General features: G+C 51.9%; 1 protein-coding gene across 2 annotated transcripts in view; it reads left to right on the top strand.

Moving 5' to 3' along the window:
• ABCC4 (ATP binding cassette subfamily C member 4 (PEL blood group)) overlaps positions 1-27010 on the top strand; it is a 270766-nt gene that overhangs the window by 211953 nt on the left and 31803 nt on the right. For both annotated transcript variants that reach the window (XM_076054137.1, XM_076054138.1), the window contains exons 3-14: positions 9535-9655; positions 12506-12736; positions 15172-15261; positions 15688-15851; positions 17089-17214; positions 18542-18791; positions 19725-19904; positions 21090-21182; positions 22110-22301; positions 22412-22506; positions 24613-24699; positions 25597-25693. In XM_076054137.1, coding sequence (XP_075910252.1) covers positions 9535-9655; positions 12506-12736; positions 15172-15261; positions 15688-15851; positions 17089-17214; positions 18542-18791; positions 19725-19904; positions 21090-21182; positions 22110-22301; positions 22412-22506; positions 24613-24699; positions 25597-25693 — 1726 coding nt within the window. The remainder of the gene's footprint in view (positions 1-9534; positions 9656-12505; positions 12737-15171; positions 15262-15687; positions 15852-17088; positions 17215-18541; positions 18792-19724; positions 19905-21089; positions 21183-22109; positions 22302-22411; positions 22507-24612; positions 24700-25596; positions 25694-27010) is intronic.

Raw genomic sequence — 27010 nt, forward strand, 5'->3', positions numbered from 1 at the left:
CTCTCGTCGCTTTATCTCTCATCACTTTATCTCTCATCACTTTATCTCTCATCACTTTATCTCTCGTCACTTTATCTCTCATCAATTTATCTCTCGCCACTTTATCTCTCATCACTTTATCTCTCATCACTTTATCTCTCGTCACTTTATCTCTCATCACTTTATCTCTCGTCACTTTATCTCTCATCACTTTGTCTCTCGTTCATGTTATCTCTCATCACTTTATCTCTCGTCACTTTATCTCTCAACACTTTATCTCTCATCACTTTATCTCTCATCACTTTATCTATCGTCACTTTATCTCTCATCACTTTATCTCTCATCACTTTATCTCTCACCACTTTATCTCTCATCACTTTATCTCTCATCACTTTATCTCTCATCGCTTTATCTCTCGTCGCTTTATCTCTCATCACTTTATCTCTCATCACTTTATCTCTCGTCACTTTATCTCTCATCGCTGTATCTCTCTCATCACTTTATCTCTCATCACTTTATCTCTCATCACTTTATCTCTCATCGCTTTATCTCTCATCACTTTATCTCTCGTCACTTTATCTCTCATCACTTTATCTCTCATCACTTTATCTCTCATCACTTTATCTCTCATCACTTTATCTCTCATCACTTTATCTCTCATCACTTTATCTCTCGTCACTTTATCTCTCATCACTTTATCTCTCATCACTTTATCTCTCATCACTTTATCTCTCATCACTTTATCTCTCATCACTTTATCTCTCATCACTTTATCTCTCATCACTTTATCTCTCGTCACTTTATCTCTCTCACCACTTTGTCTCTCGTCACTTTATCTCTCTCACCACTTTGTCTCTCATCACTTTATCTCTAATCACTTTATCTCTCATCACTTTATCTCTCATCACTTTATCTCTCGTCACTTTATCTCTCTCACCACTTTGTCTCTCATCACTTTATCTCTAATCACTTTATCTCTCATCACTTTATATCTCATCACTTTATCTCTCGTCGCTTTATCTCTCATCACTTTATATCTCATCACTTTATCTCTCATCACTTTATCTCTCGTCACTTTATCTCTCATCAATTTATCTCTCGCCACTTTATCTCTCATCACTTTATCTCTCATCACTTTATCTCTCGTCACTTTATCTCTCATCGCTTTATCTCTCATCACTTTATCTCTCGTCACTTTATCTCTCATCACTTTGTCTCTCGTTCATGTTATCTCTCATCACTTTATCTCTCGTCACTTTATCTATCATCACTTTATCTCTCATCACTTTATCTATCATCACTTTATCTCTCATCACTTTATCTCTCATCACTTTATCTCTCATCACTTTATCTCTCATCACTTTATCTCTCATCACTTTATCTCTCGTCACTTTATCTCTCATCGCTTTATCTCTCATCACTTTATCTCTCATCACTTTATCTCTCATCACTTTATCTCTTGTCACTTTATCTCTCGTCGCTTTATCTCTCATCACTTTATCTCTCATCGATTTATCTCTCATCACTTTATCTCTCGTCACTTTATCTCTCGTCACTTTATCTCTCTCACCACTTTGTCTCTCATGACTTTATCTCTAATCACTTTATCTCTCATCACTTTATCTCTCATCACTTTATCTCTCGTCGCTTTATCTCTCATCACTTTATCTCTCATCACTTTATCTCTCATCACTTTATCTCTCGTCACTTTATCTCTCATCAATTTATCTCTCGCCACTTTATCTCTCATCACTTTATCTCTCATCACTTTATCTCTCGTCACTTTATCTCTCATCACTTTATCTCTCGTCACTTTATCTCTCATCACTTTGTCTCTCGTTCATGTTATCTCTCATCACTTTATCTCTCGTCACTTTATCTCTCAACACTTTATCTCTCATCACTTTATCTCTCATCACTTTATCTATCGTCACTTTATCTCTCATCACTTTATCTCTCATCACTTTATCTCTCACCACTTTATCTCTCATCACTTTATCTCTCATCACTTTATCTCTCATCGCTTTATCTCTCGTCGCTTTATCTCTCATCACTTTATCTCTCATCACTTTATCTCTCGTCACTTTATCTCTCATCGCTGTATCTCTCTCATCACTTTATCTCTCATCACTTTATCTCTCATCACTTTATCTCTCATCGCTTTATCTCTCATCACTTTATCTCTCGTCACTTTATCTCTCATCACTTTATCTCTCATCACTTTATCTCTCATCACTTTATCTCTCATCACTTTATCTCTCATCACTTTATCTCTCATCACTTTATCTCTCGTCACTTTATCTCTCATCACTTTATCTCTCATCACTTTATCTCTCATCACTTTATCTCTCATCACTTTATCTCTCATCACTTTATCTCTCATCACTTTATCTCTCATCACTTTATCTCTCGTCACTTTATCTCTCTCACCACTTTGTCTCTCGTCACTTTATCTCTCTCACCACTTTGTCTCTCATCACTTTATCTCTAATCACTTTATCTCTCATCACTTTATCTCTCATCACTTTATCTCTCGTCACTTTATCTCTCATCACTTTATCTCTCGTCACTTTATCTCTCTCACCACTTTGTCTCTCATCACTTTATCTCTAATCACTTTATCTCTCATCACTTTATATCTCATCACTTTATCTCTCGTCGCTTTATCTCTCATCACTTTATATCTCATCACTTTATCTCTCATCACTTTATCTCTCGTCACTTTATCTCTCATCAATTTATCTCTCGCCACTTTATCTCTCATCACTTTATCTCTCATCACTTTATCTCTCGTCACTTTATCTCTCATCGCTTTATCTCTCATCACTTTATCTCTCGTCACTTTATCTCTCATCACTTTGTCTCTCGTTCATGTTATCTCTCATCACTTTATCTCTCATCACTTTATCTCTCGTCACTTTATCTCTCATCACTTTATCTCTCATCACTTTATCTCTCATCACTTTATCTCTCGTCACTTTATCTCTCATCACTTTATCTCTCATCACTTTATCTCTCACCACTTTATCTCTCATCACTTTATCTCTCATCACTTTATCTCTCATCACTTTATCTCTCGTCGCTTTATCTCTCATCACTTTATCTCTCATCACTTTATCTCTCGTCACTTTATCTCTCGTCACTTTATCTCTCATCGCTGTATCTCTCTCATCACTTTATCTCTCATCACTTTATCTCTCATCACTTTATCTCTCATCGCTTTATCTCTCATCACTTTATCTCTCGTCACTTTATCTCTCATCACTTTATCTCTCATCACTTTATCTCTCATCACTTTATCTCTCATCACTTTATCTCTCGTCACTTTATCTCTCATCACTTTATCTCTCATCACTTTATCTCTCGTCACTTTATCTCTCGTCACTTTATCTCTCATCACTTTATCTCTCATCACTTTATCTCTCACCACTTTATCTCTCATCACTTTATCTCTCATCGCTTTATCTCTCATCGCTTTATCTCTCGTCGCTTTATCTCTCATCACTTTATCTCTCATCACTTTATCTCTCGTCACTTTATCTCTCGTCACTTTATCTCTCGTCACTTTATCTCTCATCACTTTATCTCTCATCACTTTGTCTCTCATCACTTTGTCTCTCGTTCACGTTATCTCTCATCACTTTATCTCTCATCACTTTATCTCTCGTCACTTTATCTCTCGTCACTTTATCTCTCATCGCTGTATCTCTCATCGTCATCAGGTGTAACTAGCACAGGAAAATTACTGTGCTAGTTACACCTGATGGTGGAAGCTTGTGTTGCCTCCGAAACGTCGTGATTTGATTAACTTTCTTTTTATTTTTACCTCCCTGACTTTACCGACACAACCATGGAGTCACGAAAACTTCAAATCTCGGATTTAACTCTCGGTGCTACAGTTCGGCCAAGTTGAGGCCAACTCGATAAGATCGGGGTTCATTGTGCAGTCATCGGAGACCGGGTTGAGACCATCAACGCAATGCACTTGAGAAACCGGTTTAACCAGCGCTCATTTATTGCGAGTCTATGTGTCTCTATCAACGTCTATGGGTCTCTATGTTAGTCTATATGGGACTCTGTGTGAGTCTATATGGGTCTCTGTGTGAGTCTATGGGTCTCTATCAACGTCTATGGGTATCTATGTTAGTCTATATGGGTCTCTGTGTGAGTCTATGGGTCTCTATCAACGTCTATGGGTATCTATGTTAGTCTATATGGGTCTCTGTGTGAGTCTATATGGGACTCTGTGTGAGTCTATATGGGACTCTGTGTGAGTCTATATGGGTCTCTGTGTGAGTTTATATGGGTCTCTGTGTAAGTCTATATGGGTCTCTGTGTGAGTCTATGGGTCTCTATCAACGTCTATGGGTCTCTATGTTAGTCTATATGGGTCTCTGTGTGAGTCTATATGGGGTATTTATGGGTCTCTGTGTGAGTCTATATGGGACTCTGTGTGAGTCTATATGGGTCTCTGTGTGAGTCTATATGGGGTATTTATGGGTCTCTGTGTGAGTCTATATGGGACTCTGTGTGAGTCTATATGGGACTCTGTGTGAGTCTATATGGGTCTCTGTGTAAGTCTATATGGGTCTCTGTGTGAGTCTATATGGGTCTCTATGTTAGTCTATATGGGTCTCTATGTTAGTCTATATGGGTCTCTGTGTGAGTCTATATGGGTCTCTGTGTGAGTCTATATGGAACTCTGTGTGAGTATATATGGGTCTCTGTGTGAGTCTATATGGGTCTCTGTGTGAGTCTATATGGCTCTCTGTGTGAGTCTATAGGTCTGTGTGAGTATATATGGGACTCTGTGTAGTCTATAGGTCTCTGTGTGAGTCTATATGGGTCTCTGAGTCTATTGGTCTCTGTGTAAGTCTATATGGGTCTCTGTGTGAGTCTATAGGTCTCTGTGTAAGTCTATAGGTCTCTGTGTGAGTCTATATGGGTCTCTGTGTGAGTCTATATGGGTCTCTGTGTGAGTCTATATGGGTCTCTGTGTGAGTCTATATGGGTCTCTGTGTGAGTCTATATGGGACTCTGTGTGAGTCTTTATGGGCCTCTGTGTGAGTCTATATGGGTCTCTGTGTGAGTCTATATGGGTCTTTGTGTGAGTATATATGGGTCTCTGTGTGAGTCTCTATGGACTCTGTTTGAGTCTATATGGGTCTCTGTGTGAGTCTATGGGTCTCTGTGTGAGTCTATATGGGTCTCTGTGTGAGTCTATATGGGTCTCTGTGTGAGTCTATATAGGTCTCTGTGTGAGTCTATATGGGTCTCTATGTGAGTCTATATGGGTCTCTGTGTGAGTCTATATAGGTCTCTGTGTGAGTCTATATGGGTCTCTATGTGAGTCTATATGGGTCTCTGTGTGAGTCTATATGGGTCTCTGTGTGAGTCTATATAGGTCTCTGTGTGAGTCTATATGGGTCTCTGTGTGAGTATATATGGGTCTCTGTGTGAGTCTATATGGGTCTCTGTGTGAGTCTATATGGGTCTCTATGTTAGTCTATATGGGTCTCTGTGTGAGTCTATATGGGTCTCTGTGTGAGTCTATATGGGTCTCTGTGTGAGTCTATATGGGTCTCTGTGTGAGTATATATGGGTCTCTGTGTGAGTCTATATGGGTCTTTGTGTGAGTCTATATGGGTCTCTGTGTGAGTCTATATGGGTCTCTGTGTGAGTCTATATGGGACTCTCCGTAAGTCTATAGGTCTCTGTGTGAGTCTATAGGTCTCTGTGTGAGTCTATATGGGACTCTGTGTGAGTCTATAGGTTTCTGTGTGAGTCTATATAGGTGTCTGTGTGAGTCTATATAGGTATTTGTGTGAGTCTATATGGGACTCTCTGTAAGTCTATAGGTCTCTGTGTGAGTCTATAGGTCTCTGTGTGAGTCTATATAGGTCTCTGTGTGAGTCTATAGGTCTCTGTGTGAGTATATATGGGACTCTGTGTGAGTCTATATGGGTCTCTGTGTGAGTCTATATGGGACTCTGTGTGAGTCTATAGGTCTCTGTGTGAGTCTATATGGGTCTCTGAGTTTATATGGGTCTCTGTGTGAGTCTATATCGGTCTCTGTGTGAGTCTATATGGGACTCTGTGTGAGTCTATATAGGTCTTTGTGTAAGTCTATATAGGTCTCTGTGTGAGTCTGTAGGTCTGTGTGAGTATATATGGGACTCTGTGTGAGTCTATATGGGTCTCTGAGTCTATAGGTCTCTGTGTGAGTCTATAGGTCTCTGTGTAAGTCTACGGGGGAAGCTCGTGAAAGTCGCTACCGCCCTCCACCAACAGCGGGGGAGCAGAGGAGCGATGCTCACGACAACGAGCGGAGCGCCGGGCGGCTAAAACACAGCGAGTTGGCACAGTAGGAAGGCACAGGTGGTGCATCTACCAGTTCGTCTCAGTCGACCCACGGCACCTGCTAGTGAGCCTTTGACTGTGCCAGGCTAGGTGCACTCCGTGCTCCTGGCGTGGCGATGTCACCACCACTCAGTGGCGATGGGCGGCTGTTGTTACGCGAGTCTCTAGCTCCCTACGTGGGTCTGTGGGTGCCGTTGAATCTGTACGAAGTTAATGGTGGGCCGAGCTAAGGCCATCAGCTGATTGCCACACGTTACGCAAGCTTGCGGAGCAAGGCCATGTGGCGTTAATCGCCAACGGAAAGGCGTTGCATTATTTCCAATCTCGCCGGCGAAACACTCTCAAGGCGCGTAACGGGGGGGTCGGGGAAGCTGTGGAGCCCGGAGCCTCAGCGATCCTGGGTTCCAGTCCGGGTCTCAGTCAGCCGCAACCACAGAGGTTACAACCACGGGCCCCGGTGTAGTGAGTTGATGGTCTCACACAGAGACCCATGGACTCCTCACACAGAGACCCATGGACTCCTCACACAGAGACCCATGGACTCCTCACACAGAGACCCATAGACTCCTCACACACAGACCTATAGGCTTACACAGAAACTCATAGCCTCGCATAGACACCCTTAGACTGAAACAGAGACCATTGACTCAAACAGAGACCCATAGACTCCTTACACGGAGACCAATAGGCTTACACAGAAACTCATAGCCTCGCATAGATACCCATAGACTCAAACAGAGACCCATAGACTCCTCACACAGAGACCCATAGGCTTACACAGAAACTCATAGACTCGCATAGATACCCATAGACTCAAACAGAGACCCATAGACTCCTCACACAGAGACCCATAGGCTTGCACAGAAACTCATAGACTCGCATAGATACCCATAGACTCAAACAGAGACCCATAGACCCCTCGCAAAGAGACCCATAGACTCTTCACACAGAGACCCACAGACTCCTCACACAGAGACCCACAGACTCCTCACACAGAGACCCGTAGACTCACATTGAGGCTTATAGCCTTACACAGAGACACCTAGACTTGCATCGAGACCAACAATGTGACCGCAGAACGAACCCAGTGGCTTTATTTTTGCAGCGCTGCGAACGCCGTGAGCAGGGCACGTCGACCGCGCAACTCGGTGCAACCGAGTTGCGTGCAACCGAGTTGCATGCGATGCCACACGACCGGCACTGCTTTCACGTCGTGGACATCTCTGGCAACCGAATTGCGTGCAACTCCGCGTCCATATCGGGAACGTCTCTGGCAACCGGCGTGGAGCGGAGACTGCCGCTTACCGATTGAACCCCCCACCACTCTCCCTCGCTCTCTCCCCGGATTTTATTTTCCTTCCCATCCGTCGATTCATTTTTCCGCTGATTTGGCAAAAAAAAAAATCCACCAATGAGCACCGGTTGCTCTCGACGCCCGTCGCTTAGCAACCAACAGAACCCCCCCCCCCCCACTCGCCCCGCCCCCTCCCCCATCAGCAGCAGCCGTGGTCTATCCACTGCTGGATGAAGGCCTCCCCCAAGCCCCTGACCCCTCTCACGACCCCGCTATCCCAACCGGCGCCGGCGGATGAACAGATTTCATCGCTCCATCTCCTTCCTGGGCGTGCGTCCACTCAGACGCACGCCCAGGGTCACCGTCCCTTGGCTCCCGCTCCGTTCAGATGGCCAGGCGAGATGTTGACTACCTCGCCTGGTGGTCAGGAGGTCGTGGGCTCCATCCCGACCCTGACGCCTGCTGCTGCTGTATATTTGGAGTTCGACTCTCTCTCATCATCATCATCATCATCACGGTGGCTATGAGATGTTGACTACCTCGCCTGGTGTACAGGAGGTCGTGGGCTCCATCCCGACCCTGACGCCTGCTGCTGCTGTACATTTGGAATTTGTGTCTCTCTCTCATCATCATCACGGTGGCTAGGAGATGTTAACTACGTCGCCTGGTTTACAGGAGGTCGTGGGTTCGATCTTGACTGCAACACCTGCAGTGTATTTGGAGTTTGTGTGTCTCTCTCATCATCATCACGGTGGCTAGGAGATGTTAACTACTTCGCCTGGTGTACAGGAGGTCGTGGGTTCGATCCTGACTGTGACACCTGCAGTGTATTTGGAGTTTGCGTGTCTCTCTCCCCGCGGTCGGGTGCATTTTTCTACGGTTCCTCCGTTTTTTCCCTCCACGTAACTTAAAATCAACGTCACCATGCGTTTAGAGTATTTGACGCGATGATGGTAACCCACTTGGTTGAGCTATCATTCGTGATGGCCAGGTCGAATCTGATGACGACCTACACGTAGCTTATTGGGGGCTTACCTGGTGCAATGAAAAAAAATAGTTTATAGTTTAGTAAAATATAAAATGGTTGAGTTTGATGCTTGATCGCCTCTCGTCGTCCCGTCGAGGCATGAAGCGGCCTTCCCTCATCTCCGCTTAACTTCTCTCTGCAGCTTGGAAGAAGATGTCATGAGCCTGTCGGTTTAATCATCATCACGATGTATCCACTGCTGGATGAAGATCGGTGTTATTGTGTTATGTGCCAGCGTGTAGCCTCTAATCCACGCGTCCTTGTGTGTATCCGTCCCTGTGTACCTCTGTGTGTGTCCCTGTGTCTCCCTTCCCTCTCCACATGTCTCCTCCATGTGCCTCTCCGTGTCTCCCTGTGTCTCCCCGCGTTTCCCCGCGTCTCCACGTGTCTCCCCGTCTCTCATCGTGTCCCTCCGTGTCTCGTGGTGTCTCCACGTGTCTCCCCGTGTCTCCCCACGTCTCATGGTGTCTCTCCGTGTCTCATCGTGTCTCCACGTGTCTCCACGTGTCTCATCGTGCCCCTCCGTGTCCCTCCGTGTCTCCCCGTGTCTTTCCGTGTCTCCCCGTGTCTCATCGTGTCTCCACGTGTCTTCACGTGTCTCATCGTGCCCCTCCGTGTCCCTCCGTGTCTCCCCGTGTCTCCCCGTGTCTCTCCGTGTCTCCCCGTGTCTCATCGTGTCTCCACGTGTCTCCCCGTGTCTCTCCGTGTCTCCCCGTGTCTCTCCGTGTCTCCCCGTGTCTCATCGTGTCTCCACGTGTCTCCACGTGTCTCCCCGTGTCTCCGCGTGTCTCATCGTGTCCCTCCGTGTCCCTCCGTGTCTCCCCACGTCTCCCCACGTGTCCCCGTGTCTCCGCGTGTCTCCCCGCGTGTCCAGGTACTGGGACGCGGAGCTGCGGAGGGCCAAGGCCCGCGGTTGGAGTCCGAGTCTCACCAAGGCGCTGTGGCGCTGCTACTGGAGACGCTACGCGCTGCTCGGCATCTTCACCCTGCTGGAGGTCCTCGCTCTCCTCCCTGTGCATGCACACAGAGAGATGCAGTGGGAGAGCGATGCGGAGAGAGATTCAGAGAGAGACACACACATATATAGACATAGCAGACTGTAGGGGCAAGTGCTGTTAGCGAGCACCTATGAAGGCCGGAACGGCACACGAGGGGGTGGGTGGCCAGCACCACGCCCGACCGCCTTTGTCTGCCTAAAGGCAATATTTACGCATCGCACAAAGTACTCATTTGAGGCTGAGTCGATCTAGGGAAGTCCCAGGACCGATTCAGATCATCGTCGCTGGTGTTGGCCGCGAGCGGGAAACGAACCCGGGTTGTCAGGTTCGTAGCGCAGCGTAGCGCTAACCGCTACACTACCGCTCCTTACATGCACACACACACAACAACAACAACAGCCACTAAGTGACGGTGACGTCACCACGGCGCCTGTGCCAGGCCAGGTGCACTTTGAGGCCACGTGAAGTGTCGAAGGCTCGCTGCTGACAGGAGGAGGTCTCGGGACAGACCCAAGTGCCATGGGTTGCCTGACTTGAGACGACTGGCAGATGCACCACTTTGCCAACTTTCGTTGCATTTTATCCGCCCGGCGCTCCACTCGTTGTCGGTAGTGCCGCTCCTCCGCTGTTGTTGGAGGGCGAACTGCCTTCAACTTCCTGGTAGCAGCAGCAGCGTGCTTCCCTCTACATTGGAGAAGCGCTCTTCCCGGCCATTTTGCGAACAAAGTAGTGGGTCACCTTCCTTGCCGACCCCGGTGACGCTGGACGACCGGGAGCTGACACCAACGCTCGCGGCAACGGTGTGCTCCCCAGCTACTCGTGGCGGGAGCCTCCCGCTCCTCGCTCACAAACTTGTTTGGCGAGTGCAGTCCCTGCGGCCGTCTCACTCCGGAGTGGGGACCGAGAGAGGGCCGGTTGGAAGTTCGAGTTTCTTTCGACGCACGCACGCCTACTCACGCACACACGCACACGCACGCACGCACACACACGCACATGTACATGCACGCACACGCACGCACGCACGCCTACGCACACACGCCTACGCATGCACACACACACGCACGCACACACACACGCCTACTCACGCACACACGCACACACATGCACACACACACACACGCACACACGCACGCCTACGCACGCTGGGCTTACAAGGGGGCGATGGTGCATCTGCGCGTGTCCGCGGGAGTTCACATGTCCGTCTGTCTGTATGCCCGCGCGTCTGCTCGTCCGTGTCCCCAGTGCCTGCGTGTCACGCGTGTCCACACGCCTCCTCCCGTGTTTCTGTGTGTCACGCGTGTCCACATGCCTCCTCCCGTGTTTCTGTGTGTCCAACGTGTCCACACGCCTCCTCCCGTGTTTCTGTGTGTCCAACGTGTCCACACGCCTCCTCCCGTGTTTCTGCGTGTCCAGCGTGTCCACACGCCTCCTCCCGTGTTTCTGTGTGTCCAACGTGTCCACACGCCTCCTCCCGTGTTTCTGCGTGTCCAACGTGTCCACATGCCTCCCGTGTTTCTGTGTGTCCAACGTGTCCACACGCCTCCTCCCGTGTTTCTGTGTGTCCAACGTGTCCACATGCCTCCCGTGTTTCTGCGTGTCCAGCGTGTCCACACGCCTCCCCCCGTGTTTCTGCGTGTCCAGCGTGTCCACACGCCTCCTCCCGTGTTTCTGCGTGTCCAGCGTGTCCACACGCCTCCTCCCGTGTTTCTGCGTGTCCAGCGTGTCCACACGCCTCCCCCCGTGTTTCTGCGTGTCCAGCGTGTCCACACGCCTCCTCCCGTGTTTCTGCGTGTCACGCGTGTCCACACGCCTCCTCCCGTGTTTCTGTGTGTCCAACGTGTCCACACGCCTCCTCCCGTGTTTCTGTGTGTCCAACGTGTCCACACGCCTCCTCATGTTTCTGTGTGTCCAACGTGTCCACACGCCTCCTCATGTTTCTGTGTGTCCAACGTGTCCACACGCCTCCTCCCGTGTTTCTGTGTGTCCAACGTGTCCACACGCCTCCCGTGTTTCTGCGTGTCCAACGTGTCCACACGCCTCCTCCCGTGTTTCTGTGTGTCCAACGTGTCCACACGCCTCCTCCCGTGTTTCTGCGTGTCCAACGTGTCCACACGCCTCCTCCCGTGTTTCTGTGTGTCCAACGTGTCCACACGCCTCCTCCCGTGTTTCTGTGTGTCCAACGTGTCCACACGCCTCCTCCCGTGTTTCTGTGTGTCCAACGTGTCCACACGCCTCCTCCCGTGTTTCTGCGTGTCCCGCGTGTCCACACGCCTCCCCCCGTGTTTCTGTGTGTCCAACGTGTCCACACGCCTCCCCCCGTGTTTCTGCGTGTCCCGCGTGTCCACACGCCTCCTCCCGTGTTTCTGCGTGTCCAACGTGTCCACACGCCTCCTCCCGTGTTTCTGTGTGTCCAACGTGTCCACACGCCTCCTCCCGTGTTTCTGCGTGTCCAACGTGTCCACATGCCTCTCGTGTTTCTGTGTGTCCAGCGTGTCCACACGCCTCCTCCCGTGTTTCTGCGTGTCCAACGTGTCCACACGGCTCCTCCCGTGTTTCTGCGTGTATAACGTGTCCACACGCCTCCTCCCGTGTTTCTGCGTGTCCAACGTGTCCACACGCCTCCTCCCGTGTTTCTGTGTGTCCAACGTGTCCACGCGCCTCCTCCCGTGTTTCTGTGTGTCCAACGTGTCCACACGCCTCCTCCCGTGTTTCTGTGTGTCCAACGTGTCCACACGCCTCCTCCCGTGTTTCTGCGTGTCCCGCGTGTCCACACGCCTCCCCCCGTGTTTCTGTGTGTCCAACGTGTCCACACGCCTCCTCCCGTGTTTCTGCGTGTCCCGCGTGCAGGAGTCGGTGCGCGTGGTGCAGCCCCTGCTGCTGGGCAAGCTGCTCAACTACTTTGAGGGGACGCTGGAGGGCACCGCGGCGGTGCCCCCGCGCCTCGCGGCGTTCCTCTACGCGGGCGGCATCTCGCTGTGCGCCCTCTCCTTCGCCGTCACGCACCACCTCTACTTCCTGCACGTGCAGCTCGCCGGCATGCGCATCCGCGTCGCGGTCTGCCACATGGTCTACCGCAAGGTGCGCGCGCGCTAGGGGACGTACATACATGACGTCACGCACCTGGGGGGGGGGGGGAGGGGGGTCAGACATTTGTGACGATGTGCGACGAAGGGGGGGAGGGGGGGGTTTGAGAAATGTGACGTCACGTTAAAATGCGCAACTTTAAATGTAAACACCACGTTCTATCTTCTTTGGTTCTTTCGGTAAAGTCACGTAGAATGAGAATAAAATAATAAATTGATAAAATAAAATAACACAATAAAATTCTCACGACGTTTCGGCCACAACACAAGCGGCCTTCATCAGGTGAAGGGACGAGACTGTCTGGAGGACAGCGCTAGAGCGAACACAGCCAAGCTCAGACCGCGACCTTTAAGTTGTGTGAGAAGAAACAGAGCGCCTTGACAAAGGAATTAGCATAGAATTTAGCATTGAAATAGCTGAGTGATTAGCTTGTGACTGGTCACAGAAATGGCTATGTTAAAGTCAAAGCATACACATCCACAGAGGCACCTAGTACAAATCAACATGTTCTACTTGATTAAACAGAATTGTTATAACACTATTTTTTATTTATTAATTTTCATTATTAACTGTTTGATTATTTACATTTACTAAGATCAGCTTTTATTTATTCCATGAAGGAGCATTTTGCTTCTCCATGGGAGAATGGAGAAGCATACATTTTGAACATTTTTTGAATGATTGTTATTAAACATTTGGATTCTAATGTTTCTACCAGGGCTTTTCATTCTGTGGAATGAATATATGATTGTTATAATTGTACTCACGATTTTGCTTCGTTCTACTACAAAGTTTCAAGTATTTTTTTTAGTTATAATTACTTTTAATATTTTATAATTTTAAGAGAATTTCAATATAATATTCTGAACAATCTGCAGTTTTAGTTAGACGTTGAATATTTTCAGGTAAACTTTAATGCTAAATTTCACCTTTCCAAAGCCACCTTTTCAATACGCGTGTAGTGAGTACAGACTTGTGGGATACTTCCTCTTGGAGGCAACACGTTTATTAACAGCAAACGCAAACACAGCTGTCCCTGACACAAAGGGGTAAGGCCCCTTCCACCCGATATCTGGGCTAGCACGTCTCTATCGGGTCCTCCACTATTGGGACCTAGGGGAGGCTATTCTGAGTTGTGACCCGACCTTGCCAGGGTCTCCGGGTCTCTCACCCCTGGGCCCGCTCGAACCCGGCTCTGACAGGAGCCTCGGTCGGGTGGTCCCAGGGCTCTAGACTTCAGATGTCTTCGGTTCTTCGAGAGGAAGACAATTGACGGTCCCGTTGAGAGGGACCGGCTTTTATACCCCGAGTCGGGGCTCACTCCGCCCCTAGCCGGGGTCCGCCCCTCCGGTCACGAGATACCCAGAGGGGGGGGTGACCTTGGCTTGACTGCCACTCAACCTACTCAGCCTCCAAATCCGCCCCTTGTTGACCTATCGGCGTAGTAGCAGGAGGCTCACTTTCACGTAGCGCTTTAATAATGGGGCTACACGTGTTTTCTCCTACAGCATCAGAGTGCAGCGCCACATTAAATACGCACTGCAATGACAATAGTTTAAAGTGATTTGAAGCACGTTTTATTTTCAAAATGGAGATGTGGTTTTTGGGGGGTGGGGGGGGGGGGCAGAGCTTTGTGACGTCATATTTGAGGGGGGCCTGACTTTTTGTGACGCCGTGTGACGAGGGGGGAAGGGGGGGTCATAAATTGGCCAAAATCGCGTGACGTCATTTATGGACGGCCCCTTAATGTGCGCTCGCACACGTGCACACTCACGAGCGTGAGTGTGCACGTGTGAGTGTGCACGTTTGAGTGTGTCACACACGTGATAGTGTAGCGGTTAGCGGCGCTCTGCGCTACGACCCCGAGTGCGATTGCCACTCATAATCAGCATCAGAATCTTTATTCATCCTTTGAGAAATCCGATGAGCCGTGAAGCTCTTTATCACAGACGTCCAGTAGTTTCACAGATTCCCTTTGCCGGTTAAGGCCGCCAACATCCATGACGGATATCTAAATCACTCCTGGTCCTGCCCTAGGTCGACTCGGCCTCAAATGAGTAGCTGGTGCGGTGTGTAAAACATCGCCACTGTGAATGCTATGTGGGGGGAGTGAGTGAATGAGTGATGTGTTGCTTAGGTGAGTGAGGGAATGGTTGAATGAATGAGTGATTTACTGGGTTAGTGAATGCTTAAATGATTGATGGATTGTGTGAATCAGTAAGTAAATCGGTGAATTAATTGGTAAATGAGTGATTGAATAAGCCATTGAGTGAATGAGTGAGTTAATGAGTAAGTGATTGAGTGATTGGGGGGGTGAGTGTATGAGTATGTGAGTGAATGAGTGAGTGTGCTAGTGTGCGAGTGAGTGAATGTGAGTGATTGTGTGAATGAGTAAGTGAATGAGTGGGTGTCTGTGCCCTCCCACACAGGCTCTGCGTTTGAGCACTGCGGCCATGAGTCGCACGACCACGGGGCAGATAGTCAACCTGCTGTCCAACGACGTCAACCGCTACGACCAGGTGTCCACCGCTCACGAGTCCACCACTCGCACGCCTGCTCACTCGCTCACTCACCCACGTGCTTGCTCACCCACTCGCTCGTTCACGCACGCATTCGGTCACGTGCTCCCACACCTCTGAATAGCATAGCCGGCTACGCTTACCCACCTACTCATCGATGTGCTCACTACGCTAGCTCCCCGCACACCCACTCGTCCACCCAACCACCCAGCCACCAATACATCTGTTGTGGGTTCTAATCAGGCGCGCACCGAGACTGGGAGGCAACACGTTTTATTCTCTAACACAACCAAACATTACCAAACCACCCACACACCCACTCACTGTCCTCCCCGTGTGTACGTGTGCATGTACGTGTGCATGTGCGTGTGTGTGTATGTGTGTGTATGTGTACGTGTGTGTGCGCGTGCGTGTTTGTGTGTGCAGGTGACGGTGTTCCTACACTACCTGTGGTCGGCGCCGCTGCAGACGGCCGTGGTGGTGGTGCTGCTGTGGCAGGAGGTGGGCGTCGCCTGCCTCGCCGGCGTCGCCGTCCTCGCACTCCTCATGCCCATGCAGTCATTCATCGGCAGCGTCTTCTCACGACTCCGGTAGGGGCCACGACGACTCCTCCTCCTCGCTCCTCCTCCTCCTCCTCCTCGCTCCTCCCCCTCCTTCTCCCTCCCTCCTCTCCCTCCTCCCCCTTCCTCCTCAACCCTCCTACCCCCTCCCTCTCTCCCTGTCATCAGAGTCTCAGAGTCAGCGGGAGGGGAGCTCCTCATTCACAACGTCCCCTCAACCACGAGACACCTCATCTATATGACACCTCATCTATATGACACCTCATCTATATGACGCCTCATCCACGAGACACCTCATCTATATGACACCTCATCTATATGACACCTCATCTATATGACGCCTCATCTATATGACGCCTCATCCACGAGACACCTCATCTATATGACACCTCATCTATATGACACCTCATCTATATGACACCTCATCTATATGACATCTCATCTATATGACACCTCATCTATATGACACCTCATCTATATGACACCTCATCCACGAGACACATCATCTATATGACACCTCATCTATATGACGCCTCATCTATATGACGCCTCATCCACGAGACACCTCATCTATATGACACCTCATCTATAAGACACCTCATCTATATGACACCTCATCTATATGACACCTCATCTATATGACACCTCATCTATATGACGCCTCATCCACGAGACGCCTCATCCACGAGACACCTCATCTACATGACACCTCATCTACATGACACCTCATCTATATGACACCTCATCTAAATGACACCTCATCTATATGACGCCTCATCTATATGATGTCTCATCCATATGACACCGCATGCACGATGCACTTCATCCATCTGATAAATCATCACCAGCATAACTCATCCATGAGACACCCCTTCCATCTTATATATGATACACCTCCTCACTGAGACACCTTTTGATGGTAAAGGTGATGGTAGAAGTGTAGGCAATGATGATGATGGTACGTGATGTAGACCATGATTACGTTGTTGCGGTCGATGGTGATGATGATCTTGTCGATGATGGCGACGATGAAGAAAATGATAATGTTGCGGTCAATAATGATGATGATGATGAAGGTCATGACGGTGTCATCACTGGGGAGGTAGCATTGAATACGACTATGACGATGATGCAGATGATGATGACGACGACGATGATATTAATGACGATGGTGGCAATGACGATAATGACCGCGTGAGGGATGACGACGTTGCTGCTAAAGACGACGAAGATGATGGTGGCGGCGTTGCGAATTGTTTCATCACAGGTCCAAGACGGCACGACACACGGACTCGCGGATCCGCACGATGAACGAGGTGGTGTCGGGGATGAGGATCATAAAGATGTATGCCTGGGAGAACCCCTTTGCTCTCCTCGTTAACTCCATCCGCCGGTACGTGTACCACCTCATCGCAGTGGCCCCGTTAATCTCATCCCCTCCAGACTGGAGCTGTCCATGGTGCTGAGTGTCTCTGTGAATCTCATCCCCACCAGGCTGGAGCTGTCCATGGTGCTGAGTGTCTCTGTGAATCTCATCCACTCCACACTGGAGCTGTCCATGGTGCTGAGTGTCTCTGTGAATCTCATCTACTCCACACTGGAGCTGTCCATGGTGCTGAGTGTCTCTGTGAATCTCATCTACTCCAGACTAGAGCTGTCCACGGTGCTGAGTGTCTCTGTGAATCTCATCCCCTCCAGCCTGGAGCTGTCCGTGGTGCTGAGTGTCTCTGTGAATCTATCCCCTCCAGACTGGAGCTGTCCGTGGTGCTGAGTGTCTCTGTGAATCTATCCCCTCCAGACTGGAGCTGTCCATGGTGCTGAGTGTCTCTGTCAATCTCATCCTCTCCACACTGGAGCTGTCCGTGGTGCTGAGTGTCTCTGTGAATCTCATCCCCTCCAGACTGGAGCTGTCCATGGTGCTGAGTGTCTCTGTGAATCTCATCCCCTCCAGACTGGAGCTGTCCATGGTGCTGAGTGTCTCTGTGAATTTCATCTACTCCAGATTGGAGCTGTCCATGGTGCTGAGTGTTTCTGTGAATCTCATCCACTCCAGACTGGAGCTGTCCATGGTGCTGAGTGTCTCTGAATCTCATCCCCTCCAGGCTGGAGCTGTCCACGGTGCTGAGTGTCTCTGTGAATCTCATCCCCTCCAGGCTGGAGCTGTCCACGGTGCTGAGTGTCTCTGTGAATCTCATCCCCTCCAGGCTGGAGCTGTCCACGGTGCTGAGTGTCTCTGTGAATCTCATCCCCTCCGCACTGGATCTGTCCATGGTGCTGAGTGTCTCTGTGAATCTCATCCCCTCCACACTGGAGCTGTCCATGGTGCTGAGTGTCTCTGTGAATCTCATCCCCACCACACTGGAGCTGTCCATGGTGCTGAGTGTCCCTGTGAATCTTATCCCCACCACACTGGAGCTGTCCACGGTGCTGAGTGTCTCTGTGAATCTCATCCCCTCCAGACTGGAGCTGTCCATGGTGCTGAGTGTCTCTATGAATCTCATCCCCACCACACTGGAGCTGTCCATGGTGCTGAGTGTCCCTGTGAATCTCATCCCCTCCAGACTGGAGCTGTCCACGGTGCTGAGTATCTTTGTCAATCTCATCCCCTCCACACTGGAGCTGTCCATGGTGCTGAGTGTCTCTGTGAATGTCGTCTCCTGCCCAGGTTGGAGCTGTCCATGGTGCTGACCGCCGTCTCGGCACGTCTCCCTCCCGGCCAGGTTGGAGGTCTCCAAGGTGCTGAAGGCGTCCTTTCTGCGCGGCATGAACATGGCTTGGTTCTTCATGGCCGGCAAGCTCATCCTGTTCTTCACGTTCATGACGTACACGCTCATGGGCCACCCCATCACGGCGGCGCGCGTCTTCGTGGCGGTGTCGCTGTACAACGCCGTGCGCCTCACCGTCACCCTCTTCTTCCCCTCCGCCATCCAGGCCACGTCCGAGGCCCTCGTCAGCAACAGCCGCATCCAGGTGTCGTGGTGGGGCGGGGGTTGGGGGGCGGATGGGTGGTAGGGGGTGCAGGTGTCTGTGTGTGTATGTGTGTATGCGTATGCACGTGCATGGATGTGTGGCCTTCGTTGGTGATTGCTAACAGCACTTGCTCCTTGCAGTCTGTTAAGGCTATATGTGGGATCTTTGGCTTTGTGAAGCACGTTACTGGGCAGTTGAAGGCCGTCGCCATCCAATAACAGCGGAGGGCAGAGGAGTGATGCTCACAACAACGAGCGGAGCGCCGGGTGGATAAAATGCGGCGAGTTGACACAGTGGGGTGCATCTGCCAGTCATGTCAGTCAGCCGACCCACGGCACCTGCTGGGTCTGTCCCCGTGACCTCCTTTCAGCGAGCCTTTGACACTTCACGTGGCCTCAAAGTGCACCTAGCCTGGCACAGGCTCCGTGGTGATGCCACCGTCACTTAGTGGCGAATGGCGGCTGTTGTTGTTTGTGTGTGTGCGCACACATGTGCATGTAGGGAACTTTAGTTCACCAGTGACAAAGGCGGCCGGGCGTGGTGCTGGCCACCCACCCCCTCGTGTGCCGTGCCGGCCTTCATAGGTGCTACTCGCTAACAGCACTTGCCCCTACAGTCTGTTAAGGGTTATGCGGGGGATCGTCTCGTGTCATGTATGGGGAGTGGTGGCGCAGTTAGTGCACTGCGCTACGAACCCGGCTACCCGAGTTGAAGTTCCAGCTCATGAACAACATCAGCGACGGATATCTGAATCCGGTTCTGGGCCTCCCCTAGGTCGACTCAGCCTCACATGAGTACCCGGTGTAGTGTGTAAACATCGCAGCTTGACGTGGTGCCGGCCACATCACCCCCTCGTGCCGTGCCGTTCCGCCAACAGCACTTGCCCCAACAGTCCGTTTTAGGCTACGCGGGGGATCTTTGTCTTTGGTGCAGACATTCCTCATGCTGGATGAGATTGTTAAGAACACCAACCAGGAGGAGGAGGAGGAGGGGAAGGAGGAGGAGGGGAAGGAGGAGGAGGGGAAGGAGGAGGAGGAGGGGGAGAACGGGCCGGTGGTTGGAGACCGGACTCCGTTCATCACCGTGGAGAACATCTCCTGCAGCTGGGACAAGGTACGGCTCGGAGGGAGCGACGTGCCCCGCCCAGAGGGGATTGGCCAGGTTGGAGCCCCGCTCAACAGAAATGTGGACGTGAATCCCGCTCATCCTGCAGCCGGCCACGCTTACTCGCACCCACTCACTTGCATCCACTCGCACCCACTCACTGTCACCCACTCTCACATTAAGTGGCGGTGACGTCACCACGACGCTTGTGCCAGGCTATGTGTACGTTGAGGCCACGGGAAGTGTCGAATGCCCGCTGGCAGGATGCCACGGGGCAGACCCAGATTCACGGGTCGACTAACTGAGATGACTGGCTGATGCACCACCTGTGCCTGCTACTGTGCCAAATTGCTGTGCTTTAGCCACCCGGCGCTCCGCTCGTTGTTGTGAGCATCGCTTCTCTGCCCTCCGTTGTTGTTGGAGGGCAACTGCCTCCAACTGCCCAGTGGCATCCTTCACGAGCCTCCTCCACAGAGGCCGATCTTGAAACTGCTGGTACCAGTCATCGGCAAATCCACTCAGCTCCACGTCCTCCTGTACCACATCACTCCATCTCTTCTCTAGCCCGTGCCGCGTCCGTTTAGCCCCCTCGATCCGGCCGAACAAAAGCTGTTTAGGAATACGGTGGCTGGGCATGCGGGCTACATGGCCCAGCCAACGCAGCCTTGCCTGCCGGAGGAGCTCACCGATGGGACTTTGTCCAGATTTTTCAAGGATTTGTGAGCTCCTCACACAATCTAGCCTGGTTAAACCCAGGATGGATCGTAGGCCGGCCAGCCTAAATGTTTCTAACCGGCGAAGATGTTCCATAAGGGGGGGGTCCGCGTTTCGCAAGCGTCTCACACACACTCACTGTCACTCACACTGACACGTACTTAGGACAAAGATACAAATTCCCCGTAGAGCCTTAACAGACGGCTGGGGCAAGTGCTGTTAGCAAGCTCTCAAGAGACAAAGACACACGGGCACATACTCACCCTCTCACCTTTTCACCGATGCTCATTCAGAGACACTCACACACACACACACACGTACACACAACAATGACAAATATGCCCACATAGCCTTTAACAGACTGTTGGGGCAAGTGGTGTTGCATGTACGTATGTTGAACTTCATGGCACCGTCAGCAGCCAACCGTGTAGTAAGTCTTGTCGACGGGCCGACGCCGTGGCTCTGCGTGTCGTGGTGCAGGACTCGCCGGACCTTCGGGCGCTGGACTCCATCTCCTTCACTGTGGGGCCCGGGGAGCTGGTCGCCATCATCGGTCCCGTGGGGGCAGGAAAGGTCGGGGGGCGGGGGGAACGGGGGGGGGCGGGGTTGACAATGTGGGGGGTGGGGAAGAGGGGAGGCAGTGGGGGGGGGCAGTGGGGGGAGGGGGCGGGTGGTAATGTGGGGGCGGGGGCGGCAGGATGGGGGGTGTGGGACGGGCAGCAATGCGTGTCGTGCCGGCCTTCAGAGGAGCTTCGCTCGCTGACAGCGCTTGCCCCAACAGTCTCTTGATGTCTGTACGGGGGGGGGGGGGGCGAGGTCTTTGTCTTTGTACGTGTGTGCGTGTGTGTGCGTGTGTGTGTGTGTGTGCCTGTGTGTGTGTGTGTGCGTGTGTGTGTGCGTGTGTGTGCGTGTGTGTACCTGTGTGTGCCTGTGTGTGCCTGTGTGTGTGCGTGTGTGTACCTGTGTGTGTGTGTGTACCTGTGTGCGTGTGTGTGCCTGTGTGTGTGCCTGTGTGTGTGTGTGCCTATGTGTGTGTGCGTGTGTGTGCCTCTGTGTGTGTGTACCTGTGTGTGTGTGCCTGTGTGTGTGTGTGTACCTGTGTGTGTGTGCCTGTGTGTGTGTGTGCGTGTACCTGTGTGTGTGTACCTGTGTGTGTGTGTGTGTACCTGTGTGTGTGTGTACCTGTGTGTGTGTGCCTGTGTGTGTGTGTGTGTGTACCTGTGTGTGTGTGCCTGTGTGTGTGCGTGCGTGTACCTGTGTGTGTACCTGTGTGTGTGTACCTGTGTGTGTGTACCTGTGTGTGTGTACCTGTGTGTGTGTACCTGTGTGTGTGTATGAGTGTGTGTGTGTACCTGTGTGTGTGTGTGTGTGCGTGTGTGGGGAGCCGCGGCGTAGCGGTTAGCGCGCCGCGGCTCCCAACCCGGCGGCGGCCCCAGTTGGCCGCTGCATCCCTTTGAAGGCTCCGCCTGGGACCCCTTTGTCTTTGTTCGCGTCCTGCAGTCGTCCCTGCTGAGCGCCCTGCTGGGCGAGCTGCCGTGCTCGCTGGGCCGCGTGCGGGCGCGGGGCCGCGTGGCCTACGCCTGCCAGCAGCCCTGGGTGTTCCCCGACACGGTGCGGCAGAACATCTTGTTCGGGGCGGCCTACGAGCGCGCGCGCTACGAGCGGGTCGTGCGCGCCTGCTCCCTGCGCAAGGTGCGGCCTCAACGCCGACGACTCGCGCACTGGTCATAGCCACAACACGGTGACCCCCGCGTGACCCCTGCGTGACCCCCACCATGTGACCCCCCCACGCGAGCGTGCAGGATTTTGAGATGATGTCCGAGGGAGACTTGACCCTCATCGGAGACCGTGGGGTCACGCTGAGTGGTGGACAGAAAGCGCGCATTAACCTCGCCCGGTGAGGCTCGCTCGCTCACCCGCTCGCTCACTCGCTCGCTAATTCGCTCACCCATTCACCAACTCATTCACCTGCTTGCCCACTCGCTCACCCGCTCGCCCACCTGCTCACCCACCTGCTCACCCACTCACCCACTTGCTCACCCGCTCACTCGCCCACTCACCCGCCCACTCACCCGCTGACTCACCCACTGACTCACCCGATCACTCACTCACCAGCTCACTTGGTAACCTACTCGCTCACCCACATGCTCACTCACCCCTTGCTCACTCACTTGGTAACCTACTCGCTCATCCACTCGATCGCCTACTCACTCGCTTCTGAACTCGCTCGATAACCTGCTTACTCACTCCCCAACTCACTCGCTCACTTGCTCACCCGCTCACTCATTCGGCAACCAACTCGATCACCCATTCACCCACTCACCAACCCACTCACCCGCTCACTCACTCACTCACTCGGTAACCATCTCACTCACCAACTCATCCACTTACTTGCTCCTCCACTCGTTTGCTCCTTCACCTGCTCACTCACTCGGTAACCTAATCACTCACCGACTCACCCACCCACCAACCCACTCACCTGCTCACTCACTCACTCGGCAACCTAATCACTCACCAACTGGCCCACCCACCAACCCACTCACCCGCTCACTCACTCACTCACTCGGTAACCTACTCACTCACCGACTCACCCACCCACCAACCCACTCACCCGCTCACTCACTCACTCGGCAACCTAATCACTCACCAACTCGCCCACCCACCAACCCACTCACCCGCTCACCCGCTCACTCACTCACTCGGTAACCATCTCACTCACCAACTCATCCACTCGCTTGCTCCTCCACTCGTTTCACCTGCTCACTCACTCGGTAACCTACTCACTCACCAACTCGCCCACCGACCAACCCACTCACCCGCTCACTCACTCGGCAACCTACTCACTCACCCACTCACCCACCCACCAACCCACTCACCCGCTCACTCACTCGGCAACCTAATCAGTCACCCACTCACCCACCCACCAACCCACTCACCCACTCACTCACTCGGCAACCTACTCACTCACCAACTCGCCCACCCACCAACCCACTCACCCGCTCACTCACTCACTCGGTAACCTACTCACTCACCAACTCGCCCACCCACCAACCCACTCACCCGCTCACCCATTCACTCACTCGGTAACCTACTCACTCACCAACTCGCCCACTCGCTCACTCACTTGCCTCCTCGCTCACTCAGCAACCTACTCACTGGTTGTGACTTTGGTTGTGCTGTTGTGTGGCTGTGTGGTGTTGTGGCTGTGCGGTTGTGACCGTGGTTGTCTGGTTGTAACTGTGGTTGTGTGATTGTGACTGTGGTTGTGGCTGTGTGGTTGTTGCTGTGTGGTTGTCACCGTGGTTGTGTGGTTGTTGCTGTGTGGTTGTTACTGTGTGGTTGTCTGATTGTTGCTGTGTGGTTGTTGCTGTGTGGTTGTCGCCGTGGTTGTCTGGTTGTTGCTGTGTGGTTGTCTGGTTGTTGCTGTGTGGCTGTGTGGCTGTGTGGTTGTGTGGTTGTTGCTGTGTGGTTGTTGCTGTGTGGTTGTGGCTGTGTGGTTGTTGCTGTGTGGTTGTTGCTGTGTGGTTGTCTGGTTGTTGCTGTGTGGTTGTTGCTGTGTGGTTGTTGCTGTGTGGTTGTGTTGTTGTTGCTGTGTGGTTGTTGCTGTGTGGTTGTTGCTGTGTAGTTGTCACCGTGGTTGTCTGGTTGTTGCTGTGTGGTTGTCTGGTTGTTGCTGTGTGGCTGTGTGGCTGTGTGGTTGTGTTGTTGTTGCTGTGTTGTTGTTGCTGTGTGGTTGTTGCTGTGTGGTTGTCACCGTGGTTGTTGCTGTGTGGTTGTTGCTGTGTGGTTGTGTTGTTGTTACTGTGTGGTTGTCTGGTTGTTGCTGTGTGGCTGTGTGGTTGTGTTGTTGTTGCTGTGTGGTTGTTGCTGTGTGGTTGTCACCGTGGTTGTTGCTGTGTGGTTGTTGCTGTGTGGTTGTCTGGTTGTTGCTGTGTGGCTGTGTGGCTGTGTGGTTGTGTTGTTGTTGCTGTGTGGTTGTCACCGTGGTTGTGTGGTTGCCCAGGGCGGTTTACCAGGATGCTGATCTCTACCTCCTGGACGATCCGCTCAGCGCCGTCGACGCAGAAGTTGGGAGAGCGCTCTTTGAGAAGTGAGGCTCAACGTTGCCTCATCACCACGTCACCAGGTCACTAGGTCACCAGGTCACCAGGTCACTGGGTCACCACGTCACTACGTCACCAGGTCACTACGTCACCAGGTCACTACGTCATTAGGTCACCAGGTCACCTCGTTACTACGTCACCAGGTAACTACGTCACCAGGTCACCTCATCACCACGTCACCAGGTTACCAGGTAACTACGTCACCAGGTCACCGGGTCACTACGTCACCAGGTCACCAGGTAACTACGTCACCAGGTCATCATGTCACCTCATCACCAAGTCACCAGGTTACCAGGTCATTGTGTCACCTCATCACTGTGTTACCAAGTCACCAGGTTACCAGGTTACTACGTCACCAGGTCACTATGTCACCAGGCCACTACGTCACCAGGTCACCAGTTCACTATGTCACTGGGTCATCATGTCACCTCATCACCAAGTAACCAGGTTACCAGGTCATTGTGTCACCTTATCACTGCATTACAAAGTCACCAGGTTACCAGGTCACCGGGTCACGGGGTCACCAAGTTACTGGATCACCAGGTCACAAAGTCACCTCATGAACACGTTACCAAGTTACCAGGTCACCGGGTCACGGGGTCACCAGATTACTGGATCACCAGGTCACAAGGTCACCTCATGAACACGTTACCAAGTTACCATGTTATCAGGTCACGGCATCACCTGTGACGGTTATCTGAACCGGTCCTGGGACTCCCCTAGGTCGACTCGGCCTCAAATGAGTACGTGGTGCGATGCGTGAACGCCGCCACCGGGGAGACAAAGGCCGTGCCGGCCTTAGGAGGTGCCGCTACTCGCCAACAGCACTTTGCCACGGCAGCCTGTGAAGGCTACACGGGGGACCTTTGCTTGTGTGCTTGCAGGTGCATCTGCGGCTTGCTGGAGGACAAGCCCCGTGTGCTCGTCACGCATCAACTGCAGTTCCTGCAGGAGGCCACTCACATCATCGTGCTCAAGGAGGTGAGCGGCACGACGAGGAGGAGGAGGAGGCGGGGAGGGGGGAGGGGCGCACGCTCAGCCACTCACATGTGGGCGAGGTCGTGGTTGCTGGCCACACCACTCCCCTCGTGCGCCGTGCCGGCCTTCGTAGGTGCTGCTACTCGCTAACAGCACTTGCCCCAACAGTCTGTCAAGGCTACACGGGGAATATCTGTGTGTGTGCGCGTGTGTCAATGTTAATTGTATGGGATGACCGGCAGACGCACCACCAGCTGTGCGCCTCACTGTGCCAACTCACAGAATTTTAGCCGCCCGGCGCTCCGCTCGTTGTTGCGAGCGTCGCTGCTCCGCCCTCCGTTGTTGTTGGAGGGCGACTGCCTCCAACTGCCCAGTAGCGTCCTTCACGAGCCTCCTCCTCCACAGAGGCCGATCTTGACACCGCTGGTACCAGTCATCAGCAAGTCCACTCAGCTCCACGTCTTCCTGTACCACATCACTCCATCTCTTCTCTAACCCGTGCCGAGCCCGTTTAGCCCCCTCGATCCGGCCGAATAGAAGCTGTTTCGGCATGCGGGCTACACGACCCAGCCAACGCAGCCTTGCCTGCCGGAGGAGCTCACCGATGGGACCTTGTCCAGATCTTTTAATGCTCTGTGAGCTCCTCCCACAGCCTGGTGGTTAAACCCAGGGTGGATCGTAGGCAGGCCAGCCTGAATGTTGCAAACCAGCGCAGATATTCCATGAGAGGGCTCCACGTTTTGTAAGCACAGGGAAGGGAGGGCATGACTGTGGCCGAGAAGACCCAGAGAATCTGGTCAGCGAAGTCTTAGCATAGTTGGTGGCAGTCATCCCCCAACAGCAGCGAGTGGGCACAGTGGGTGGCACGGCTGGTGCATCTGCCAGTCATCCCAGTCAGTCAACCCATGGCACCTGGCTCTGTCCCATTTCTCAAATGAAATCGCATACATGCATAGTTTGTATGTTTAACTTCAAACTAGATTTGGTGCTTTCGTGACTGCAGGAATTAATCTTTGTTTTTTTCGGTAAAGTCACGTAGAAATATATTATGTAATTTTATTTTTTCTAATTTCTACGTGACTTTACCGAAAAAAAACAAAGATTAATGTTGAACTTCTTTCGCATACATGCATAGTTTGTATGTTGAACTCCTTTCGCAACGTACGTAGCCAACTGTGCTAACCAACCAGATAAGGCCCCACTGAACTACGTAGAAGCCGATCACAAGTGGCAGCTCAACTCAGTGGCTTATCGTCGTGGTGGAATGTGCAGCAGCCACGCGTGATGTCGATTCAGAATGTAGAGGGAACATCTGGAGGA

Source organism: Petromyzon marinus, chromosome 64 (assembly GCF_048934315.1).
Source record: "Petromyzon marinus isolate PM22_M1 ecotype Great Lakes invasive population chromosome 64, UKy_Petmar_22M1.pri1.0, whole genome shotgun sequence".
Classification (NCBI taxonomy): Eukaryota; Metazoa; Chordata; class Hyperoartia; order Petromyzontiformes; family Petromyzontidae; genus Petromyzon; species Petromyzon marinus.